At 39.1% G+C, this 12,099-nt stretch overlaps 1 protein-coding gene across 1 annotated transcript in view; it reads right to left on the bottom strand.

Moving 5' to 3' along the window:
- ABA3 (molybdenum cofactor sulfurase (LOS5) (ABA3)) overlaps window positions 1–12,099 on the bottom strand; it is a 219,227-nt gene that overhangs the window by 7,000 nt on the left and 200,128 nt on the right. Inside the window, exon 18 of the mRNA XM_089811712.1 lies at window positions 2,811–2,959. Coding sequence (XP_089667838.1) covers window positions 2,811–2,959 — 149 coding nt within the window. The remainder of the gene's footprint in view (window positions 1–2,810; window positions 2,960–12,099) is intronic.

Raw genomic sequence — 12,099 nt, forward strand, 5'->3', positions numbered from 1 at the left:
CTTCTTCTCTAGCATCGGATGCTAATTTCATTCTCAAATTTGTGCATCAAGTTGAATTTCTTCAAAAGTCCATCTTGCTTTTCCCCTTCATTTTGCAATTGGATGCTATTGAGATCTCCTGTATCATATCTTGCTTTCTTATGCGACTCTTGTATTTCCCTCTTTGATATTGCTTCCATTTAATCATTTGGTTCCTTTTTCCACACTTGTGTCTTGATGCCCATGGATCTTTGCCCCTGAAACATAAGCCTTTCTTCATTATGTCCTCTTTTTGCTTGAAAGTCTGCTTACCTTGGCATTGATGCCTAGGACTCCACTGCGCTCTACAAAAATAACACTCTTTTTGTTTATAATCTTTTCTCGAGTGTTTGTGTCTATGTTTTGTCTTTACTAAAAAATTCTTAGATCTTTTTCTAAAGGATTGATTCAACTATTCTTTCGTTTCTAATGGCTTCTTCCAAGTTTTGAGGTTCAAGTGGTTTTACAAAGATTCTGGTGGAGCCTTTCAGTCCTATAATTATACGAGTGAGTCTCTTTTGGGAAAGGACTCACTATTGTTGTATCATTGCATTGGTATAGTCAAGACAAATTAATCATGTGTTTCCATCAATCAAATAATGACGAAATTCTACAGTGTATGAGGTCTTTTAGTGATATGGAAAATGGTAATTAAAAGTGTGATGAAGGAAGCCAAAATTAGAACAAAGAGGGAGACTGATATATATTGACGGTGTTCCCAGCAGCAATAACAAAGTTCGATTAATACATGGTTTCGTCAATCCTATTGGAAGGGTTAATATGCAATTACAATGAAGAATGGATAATCTTGTATCTGTGTGGCGTCCCTCCCTTATCCTCTGTCCTAATAGCATTGTCTGCCTATTAATATCATTGTGTCTCTATGCACAAGAGATGTCTTTTACAAAAGACACACTCTTTCATTAATGATTACCCTAATTAAATGGTGCAAGAATTCAAATTGATAATCGCTATGCCTGAAATTCATTCTAGTCTTCTTACGTGCCACCTGGAGATGAAGGTATTGTGACAGTGGTATAACAAGGTCAAGATGCTTAAGAGCTCCAGCCGTGATCAAGCATCAAAGAACATTACTGCCTTGTCAACTGTTATAATGGGCTATGTTCAACACAATTATATATTCGATGATTTTTAATGGCTTACCTTCCGTAAACACCTCCACACTCTTTTCATCATCTCTTCATATACTAGTGGCCTAATTAGAATGAACATTATACATTTTGTATTTGATCCAAACATAATTATATCTATGATCAATAATTTCTACTGTCAGGTATATTCAATGGTTTGTCCAATAAATGCAATATGTTTGGTCTAGCTTAAGATTGACTATGCTGACTAAGATTGCTATTAGTGGTCTAATCTTATAGTATTATATTAATTATATATCATATTTGCTAATAGAAAATAATATATTATATTATTGTTAATAACGTATTTATTATTATAAATCTATTTATTTCAATTATTAATATGTAATATATTTTGATTATTGTATAAATAAATTATTATTTATTTATTTAATTATTTAATCTTATATATTTGATAATATTATCATTAAGACGCATCTTGGAAAAAGTGGACAATACAATACACCTCCTGCCTGGGCCACACCACTTCCTATTGTTGCATATACTATCTTTTTGGTGTGGGAACTGCTGGAAGTGATGTCTTGAGGTGTATAGGGTCAGGAACCAGGACGTGAGGGACTGTCGTTGTTGATACTAGTCAGCTGTACCACCTAGAGCATTCAATCTACAATCTCAAGTCTTGACATTGCTTCATTTGGGACATCACTATTGCTGGCAGAGGTCTGGAACCAGCTTAGGGGGTCATTTACATGTTTGAAGAGAATTTCCAGGTCTGTAATAATGTACAAATCTGATTTGTAATGCATTAAATAATTTCATGAAGTTTGAATGTATTAAAATGTTTAGAATTTAAATTCTATATTTCATTTAAGTATTTGCTATATACTGTCATCCACTTTCAGTGATATCTGAAATCACTTAGCATATAGCAAACAAGAAGTACACATAACTGCAAACTAGAACAAATCAGGGAAACACAGCAAACAGCCTGCATGCAAACTATTTGACAAAATTATAGTGAACGGAAAAGGTACATAAATATCAGATTAAGGGGGCATCTTACAAAGACCTCAAAAGTAACATATGGGGCAGAAGGTTTTATATTGGTTGGTGTCAATCTTTTCAGCTTATACTCGTAGATGAAATACACCAAGTAATTGTAGTGGTTCCTAAATTAAAATGGAAACAAGGGGGTAGAAGATGGGTAAATGACAATTCGATTCTTCATACTTTGCACCAAACTTGTCAAATTTATCTAATCAAATAACTAGGGTCCCAAAAATTCTGGCATGACAAAATGAGGCTGCACAATATTCAAGAGCTTCTAGAACACCTTCCAATGCATGTGATGGATTTCAATATCAAGTCCCGACCAAAAACCAAACACATAAATTTCTCTGGAACGGCATATAGTCATTATTCATCAAATTGGAAATAAATTATTACAGATACAGGTTCTTAAGATAGAAATTATATAGAAAGCACAAGCAACTATGAAATATGAACATTTGTATCACTTAAATTACAGATCATTGTGGCAATGACAAGCAACCAAAAAACAAAGAATTCTGGCATTGACAGTTATTAATTTACTTGGTATTAAGTAAAAGATCTTCCAAAAACTCCAAATGGAAATTATATAGTTTCTCCTTCAAGAAATCATGTAAAAAGATGACTAACCTATAACCACAAAGACGCAAATCCTCTTTGTAATAACAGGATGCATCTTCAAGTAAGATTTGCAGTTGTTCCTCGCAACTTGGAGATGTTACAAAAAGTTTACCTTTTGGACAATCAATGAAAGTTTTTATTGAGCACATTGATGGTACCTGCAGTAAAAGTTCAAAAAAAAATTGTATAGATTGTTTAAACCAGCATTTTCTGCTGGATGAAAATTTGCAGACTTGCATAAATCTATTATTACCAATTGAAAAAGATACACAAAACACATTTACAAAAATATTTAGTCTAAAAATGGATGGTTAGAGGAATAATCTTCCATATAACAATGTTTTAGCAATAGCTTAACCCTTATAGGATGAGATGACCCTTACTATAAAGGTCACCCAAACTGACTTTTGGCAATTCATCAAAACACTTAGCATGCAACCGTAAATGCGTAAAGATATAATGTTTTAAAACAATTCACCAAGTAAACAGATTAAACAAATGCAGTAGATACCAACAATATTCAGGAAAATTTACTGTTATTAGCATTCAGAGGCTGATCTGTACAAACTCTAGTGGAAATAGCAATTTTTTGTAATATTTCAATTAAAGGTAACAGCGTCTGAACATATACAGTTCTGAACTTAATTCTAAAACAATGAAGCAACATCAAGAACCTGGGATTTTTGCATCCATGAGTTGTCACATGCGTGAGTCTTAAAAATGGCACTTCTTCCTGCCGGTCTGCAACCCTGCTGGTGTAAATCACTGAATGGTGGCTCAGGTCTGCTCTGGTCTGGGCATTACAGCACTGCCGTACCTGTACGGCTCTGGTACGATTTTTTATATAAATTCCTCAGCCCTCCAAACAGTGCCCAAACTGATATGTGGTGAATCGCCTAGTGTGATTAAATAGCCCCCTAAAAATATCGAAGGCAATTCTGAACAGTTTGTGAAGTGGAGACAATTTTATGACCTGTGCCTTGGTACGGCTCTGACATGTACGACTCTGCTCAACAAAATAATTGGCTGTGTATTGGATGCTTAATTTGGCAAAATTTGAGACGCCTTAGGGTAATGTATAACCCTTCCCGAGCAAAAATTCAGACTCCTATGCTGAAGAAAGTTATGAGCAAAATATGAGTTCAGACCTGATCATAATCTCATCCGAATATGCACAGATTGTCTCCTGAACTTGGCCAATTGATCTTGTAAGAAGATGATGAACTCCGAACCCTTGCAAAAACTCAAATCCTCAAAACCATTTCTCAGAATAATCCTTCATGAAATGGTTGAATACCATCTCCAATGAGCAACCCTTCAGAAGATATCTCACTTCCTCAGTTATGCAGATCCAAGGGAGTTTTCGTTCCCAAAGACCTAATGGAAATTTGCAAACCAAAGACTACAAATTGCTCCAATATAATAAGTAGTAGAATCCACAAAATCGCTTGCCAAATGGGTGCCTACTGCCCTCTATTTATTCATCTTTTTAAGAGAGCACTAGGAGCTTCTAGAAACATCTTTATAAAGTCTTATTATAATGCACTTTATTAATGAATAACTTTATAAAATTAATTAAATAACTTTATAAAATTAAAGTGCAATCTCAATTCAAAATTAGAACATGTAGGCCCCCAACTTACTAAATATAGGCTCAATTATAACATTCCGAGAGCAATATGCAGTCAACTGGCACAGGATGACTCTCTCACCAAAATCATTTGCCTACGAGAGTCAATGATAGGCAAATCTACTGTAGAAATCATGTCACGGGAAAGGGAACATGACATAGGAGGTGAATTTCAGAAAATTTACGAAGTAGACATAAGATCTCACACAAATAAATAATAAACAAGACCTAGCGAAATTAAATGCCATAACCTTCATCACAACTTGTCCAGTTCCATGAATAGACTTCAAGTTTAAGGTAAGTTACCGGATTTGAGTTCAGAGTTGGGTTCAAGATCTGGGTTTAAAATTCGTTCAAAATATTTTTGGGGTGGGTTTAGGTTTGTTTTGGGTTCATCGTACATATATAATTCTTTTATAAATATATGTGTGTGTGTAAAAACAAATAAGTCCATACATCAATATGCTAATAGTAAAGCAACATAGAAAAATACACCACCATACCTATTTTCCAGTTCAATAGGATATTAATTGCATCATTTAGCCATACATACAACATGATAGACTTGCTTGGTCACATGCATGGAGTATATTTCCATATCAAGGGAACAATTTGAGAATGCAAGGAATCATTATAAGATAAGTTCATGTTTTTGGTTTTTTACCAAACTCCAAATTCGAATTTGCATGTTGAAGTAGCTTACTTGTTGACATGTTTTAGTCTTTTTCCAAAGGTGCATTTTTCTTTTGAGTTTTTTTTTTGTGTTTTATGTGTTTGTTTTTCAGTTTTTCTTCATTTTGAAGAAGTTGCAAGTTCTTTCCCAAGAACTTGAACATGTTTCACTTCACTCCACCTTCCATTTCATGCAAGAGCATCATTTCATTCCATTTCCATCTTTCCATGTCAAAACACTTCACATCTCATTCTTCATATGGATTACATGTATTTCCATCCATAATCCGCACACACATGTAATCTCATTTTCCATTTCCATTTTCACTCATCTCACTTTTTGCCTCCAATTGCATGACATTATTACACGAAAAGTCCTTTACATGTAATTGCATCTCTAGAACCCGTTTTTTACTAGGTCACTTTTTAAAAGTCAAAAAATGTCATGTGCATGTTTTCCCATGTACTTTGACATCACTTTTCCTCAAAGACATCTATAAAGTTCACTATCTTTCCATATGGGCTTACACATCATGAGCAAAATACATGTTATTCCACTTCCTTTGCCATAAAGCATTTCATCTCATCTTTCACACACACGTACATGTAAGCTCATTCTTCATCCACATTCGCATGTCATCTCAGTTTCCAATCCTCATTACATGTAATCTACTTTCCATGTAATCACATCTTGAAAGCCCAAGTCACTTTTTAAAATCAACAATCAACCTTTTTATGGCAATATCCTCTGATGATGTGTTCACATTTTGGAATTTTTTTGTTGCAAAACAAGCACAAGAGATGCCCTCACCATCAAAATCTAAGGACAAAATGAAATGCCAGTTTGCTAAAGAGTTGGCTCATGCAACTCCATCTCATGTCACGTCCGTTCTTGATAATCTATTAGATACAAAGATCAGACATGTTGACACAACTGATTTCCTACGAAGAGTAGAAACTCCTGTTGGTCATGAAATGAAACATGTTAAGAGGAGTCATATTCACTTGGTGTCTACATTTCCCGTGGCTGCCATGGAACTAGAGTTTGTTCTTGAATGCGCGAAGCGTTCCAGCCCAAAGTCAAAGATGATCAAGGATGTTGATGGCAACATTATTATAAGCCTTGATCCAAAGGTTATTGAGCAAATTTTCAAAATGTCACATAATGCAGAGTATGTAGATTTGACCAAACATTCATCTTTAGAGATATGGAATGAGAATAAGGGAGATTATCAAAAGTATGTGAATCTATATTGTTTGGATACCAAGAGAAACAACTTCTTGAGATGGCCAAAGACCATTCATAGATCTAATTTCAAGTACGAGTACAAAGATCCTATTATTCTTCTTAGTAGGATCTATGGTCTCAAGATTCCAGCAATTTTGAACCATGGATGTATAAGTTTATTTTCCAGATCATGGAAAATAAGGAGCATATCTTTTGGGGAGAACTAATCAGCAATGCACTTTATCAACAGTTGCTCAATGTAGGGATTGTGGTGCCTTTCGAAATGAATTCCTACCTTGCTTATATTGTTGTGGCCATGGGATCTTTTTCTGGACTCTCAACCAAAGGAGATCGTCTTCAAATTTCAGTTTGGGATTACTATGATCAAATTACTCTGGCTAATAGTACCATTACAAAAGAGTTCAAGATGCTTTTTTTGGGCATTTTTGGTGTCTGTCTGATAGACAGTTATCCATCAAAAAGGTATCTGATGAAGCTTGGGAGAAGGTAAATCAATATGGTTGTATCATTATCCAGTTTCCAACCTTTACTTATTTCAGGGTTAGATACTTTAAAGGTGAACCATATAACTTACCTAGGTAGGCTATTGATAGGATCATTTTGATGGAATTAGTCAGACAACTCATGGAAATTTGTCATCGGTAGATTTTGCATTCTATAGCCGACTTGGTTATGCCGTCAGAGATTTTGTATTTTGTAGCCGACGAGTAGATTAGGACTGTTATGTAGCCGACGGACCCCTTCGGCAAGGTTCGGCGGGAGTATTTATACCCCGTCTGGGATCATTGTAAATCATCTTATCTTATGCTCTGTATGTAATCTCTTGGCATATGCGAATAATAAACAGAGTATTGCTGCTGTTGTTCTTGTTCATTGTCTGTGTGTATTAATCAATTAATCTATGCGGTAAACATTTGGCGTCATTTCCCTATGAACCTAGGAGGGAGGAATGAAGCTTAATGCCAAATCAGTTTAACAAGGATCAAAATAAGATAAAGGGAAAAGATGGAATATGTACTGTGCAAGAAAATTTAATTTTGGTACAACTGGCTGAGCGCTGAAGGAGATTTCAGAAGATTGCCCACAGCAACAGGAGTGCTGAGGAATTGTTGGAGACTCGCCAGTGGGTGGAAGAAGCAAGAGAAGAATTTTTGAACTTGTATTCGCCGAGGGAAGAGAACCTAGACGGAAGGGAATCGACTCGCATGGCTTGGAGTGTCGAGGGAGCACAAGCGTGGAGTGAACTCTTCGTCCGGGATACACTTCCGCAATGGACAACTTCAAAAGATCCTTCTTCACCAAGGTTCGCAACTGTTGAGACCGCCGGCGTGGGAGAGCAGATCGCCGGTGTGGGAGTGCAGACCGCTAGTGTGGGAGTGCAAAGCCACGGTGTGGGAGTGAACAGCGCCAGAGTTGCAGGACCGAACAACGCCCGTGCACAAAATCTAGTAGTGATGGCGGGACCAAAGGAAAAGTCGCCGAAGTTTGATGACGAGGGTATGGCTGATCCAATCCGTCACTGTAAAACATACGAAATGATTTGGAGGGTAAATGGCATAACAGGTACAAATGAATGGGTCCGGCAGTTTCCGGCCACCCTGTGAGGTGTTGCAATTGATTGGTTCGCTGATGTAGATCCCCAGAAATTAACCACTTGGGACAACCTCAAGAAGGAATTTACTACCAGATTTCAACTACTTCGCGACAACAATGAAATCGTAGCCAAAATATACAACACAAAACAAGGGAAAAATGAAACAGTCCAAGTCTACGCCAGGAAGTTGAAAGACTTGATCAACAAAATGGAGAATAAGCCAGCTGATAGATTACAAAAAAGATGGTTCATTCAAGGCCTACACCAAAAATTGCAAAAGAAAATGAAGATCGTGCCGCCATCGTCATACACTGAAGCATACAACCGGGCACTGAACCTAGAAAGTGAGCAAAAGACGAAGAAGAAGAAGAGCAGCTCCTCTGAGTCAGACAACGATGTGTCCTTGGAAGAAGAGAGCAATAATGAGGAAAATAGCAGCAAAAAGGTTTGAGCTCTCCAGAAGGACATGATCCGTATGATGAGGGAATTTAAGAACATGCAGAAAGAGATAAAGGGAAGCGAGCTCTGGTGCACAGAATGTAAGGTAGAAGGTCACACAAAGGGCTCCTGTCCAAAGAACCAGTTTTGCGACATTTGCCAAATCATGGGACATTCCACAAAGGAATGCCCCTTCAACATGAAAACCAGAGGACCTCAACAAGTCTTCCTCGCACAGGAGGCTTCCGCGTCTGGAGGGAACGGGAACACAAGCATGGACGGTGCCACGTCTGAAGGATACAGAAATAATAGATGTGGTCAGAACAATAATGCGAGCAATAACAATAACAATGGCAGCCTAAGTTGAATTCAGTACGATGCGAACAGACAGCCGATCGTTCAATGTTGAGCCTGTAATTTGTGGGGCCACTTTGCTTGGGATTGTACAATAGTAAACACACCAAAATTATTATGCAGGTGGTGCGGACTCGACGATCATGAAGATGCCAAGTGCCCGAAGTCTAGGATGAATTTGATCACCATCGGGGTGGACGACGAGGTGCTGGCAATCACGCGAAAACAAGAAAAACTATACCCCGACCTAGCAAAGAAAAAAAGACGATGGAGGAAGTACAGAAGGAAATTGAGAAAGCAACACAGGTAGAGACATCTCAGTTGAAGGACACCGCGGGCACCTCACCAAGGAACTACACAGAACAGAACATTGTACGGCAGATACTACAAACAGAGGTACTTGTCAAAATCAATGATCTGTTGATCACAATGCCTCAGCTTCGATCAACACTCACAAATATCGCGCCAGCTCCTAAGTTACCAAGAAGAGGGAAGGAAATTGCTGCCGGCGGAGAAGACCCAATGTTGTTAGCCCTCACATCTGGACGACATCCGACGGTCATCGAGATGGGGATTTTGGGAAACGTGCTAACAAACACAATTGTCGACGGAGGGTCTGGTGTGAATGTCTTACCCGAGGATACTTGGAAGATATTGGGATAGCCGACGTTGTGGCCACTTACATTCCAATTGTTGACAACAGACCAACATGGTATTAAACCTCTGGGCGTCCTGATGGCACAACTGGTGACAATTGGCACACAGTCGTTCCTGCTTGACGTTGTTGTGATCCTGCTGAAGAGAAAAGGATACGATGCCATTCTGGGCCATGGATGGCTTATTCAAGCCAAAGTTAAACATGACTCGAAGAAAAACACTTTATCACTTGAAAGCAAAGGGAGGAAATTAGTCATTGATTTGCACACTCAGACGGTAGGAGAAGAAGCTCTATCATCAGATTCTGAAGAGGAAGATGAAGGGAGGCAGCATATGGAACCAAATCAGGAGGGAGTCCTGCGGTTGGAAGGAGGATCAACAGATGATGATTTGGATTCGGTCAACGGTCTTTACCATTGGCAAATAGAAGACTCTGAACTATTTTAGAGCTACAATGTACTGACAATAGAGGAAGACCACAATGGAGATACGTTTCCAAGAGAATTCAAAGAAATGAAAGAGGGGGATGCGTCGCTGGATGAGACACTCGCCCATGCATTCAGTGAGGGGGAGCCCATCAAATACAATGAAGCCACACTACAAACTATGAATTTGGGAGATGATGCAGAACCGAGAAACATATTGGTGGGAGATAATTGGGACCCAGTATTGAAAGAAGCAACATTCAAAATATTCCTAGAGTATAAGGACGTATTCGCATGGACATACAAGGATATGAAGGGAGTACTGCCAAAATTGTGTGTGCACCGCATCCCGCTGGTCGAAGGAGCAGTACCTATATGGAAGCAACCCTACCAGATGAACAAGAACTATGCACCACAGGTTACAGAAGAGATCAACCAGATGCTAGAAGCTAGTATTATTTTCAAGGTGCAAACCAATGAATGGGTGTCACCCATAGTAATCTCATTAAAGGACACCACCCAGATCCGGATATGCATTGATTTCAGATGCCTGAATGTAGTCATGATCAAGGATCCATTTCCAATTCCATTTACAAACAACATCTTGGAGGAGGTAGCCGGACATGAGATTCACTCATTCATGGACGGATTTTCCAAATACAATTAGAGTTCAATTGTAGAGGAGGATAAACCGAAGACAACATTTGTCGTAGAAGATGGAGTGTATGCATATAATCAGATGCTGTTTGGCTTGTGCAATGTGCCTGCTTCATTCCAGCGTATCATACTGTATATCTTTGGTAAAATGTTCGTCGGGAACTTCAAGGCGTTCTTGGATGATCGATCGGTATTCAAGGCTGAGGGCAAACACCTAGCAGCATTGGGCAAGTGTATGGAGAGATGTCAACGGGCACGCCTAGCCTTGAATCTGAAGAAGTGCAGGTTTATGGTTCCGCAAGGAAGGTTGCTCGGACACAGTTTGTAAAGAGGGATTAAAGACGAATTTGGACAAGGTCAGAGTAATATTGGAAATGCAATCGTCCACCAATGTAACGAAGGTAAAATCTTTCTTAGGACACAGGTTACTACAAAAGGTTTATCAAAAATTTTGCCAAGGTATCATACCCGTTGGACAGGTTAACGTGCAAAGGAGAATCATTCAAATGGGAGAAGGAACATGATGAAGCATTTGAAGCATTGAAGGTATGATTGGCTACGACACCCATCTTGGCATATTAAGACTGGGATAAGGAATTCCATATTCATGTTGACGCATCCAACTATGCGATCGGAGCAACCTTGGCGCAGACAGGCAACCACGGCTTGGATCACCCAATATACTTTGCCAACCGACTATTATCTGAAGTAGAACAGAACTACAACACCACGGAATGGGAAGCATTGGGCATGGTGTACGTAGTACAAAAGTTCCGACACTACTTGTTGGCGACACCATTTGTATTCTATGTGGACCATCAAGCTTTATTGTACCTGGTAAATAAACCGGTCATTCAAGGAAAAATCCGTCGGTGGCTCCTTTTGCTACAAGAATTCACCTTCAAAATCGTTGTAGGGCCAGGAAGAAGCATGTCAGTGCGGACCATCTGTCGTGGATTAAAACAGGGGAACCAGCAGATGGAGGCGTTAATGATGACTTCCCTGATGCACAGCTATTCCAAATTGCGGTACTACCAAAATGGTATACCAGTATTGGGGAGTATTTGTCCACAAGACAACCACCGAGGGAGATGCCAGAGAATGAAAGGCGGAAGTTGGTATTAAGGAGCTGTACATTTCAGTTGATTAATGGATTGCTGTACAAAATGGGGCCAGATCATATACTTAGACGATGTGTCTTTGAGGAGGAAATACCGAAAGTATTGAAGGGAGCACATGAGGGACCAGCAGGTGGACATACGGGACCTGACACCACGGCAAGGAAGATAATACTGGCAGGACTGTGGTGGCCAACGGTGTACAACGATGCGTGGGAATGGGTCGTTGATTGTGACACTTGCCAACGGGCCGAGAAGCCGCTGAAGATAGACTTTATGCCACTTAACCCCTCACACGCACAGGAACTCTTCGAACGATGGGGACTAGATTTCATCGGACCTCTGAAGGTGATCAAGACCAAAAGGTGCCGATACATTATCATGGCAACGGAATACCTGACGAAGTGGGTGGAAGCACGCGCACTACCGGATAACTCGATGGTAAGCACAGCAAAATTTATTTATGAGCAAATCATTACTAGGTACGGGATTCCATTGCAGCTA

This window comes from Cupressus sempervirens, chromosome 11, assembly GCF_028749045.1.
Source record: "Cupressus sempervirens isolate cs-2001-9-10 chromosome 11, ASM2874904v1, whole genome shotgun sequence".
Classification (NCBI taxonomy): Eukaryota; Viridiplantae; Streptophyta; class Pinopsida; order Cupressales; family Cupressaceae; genus Cupressus; species Cupressus sempervirens.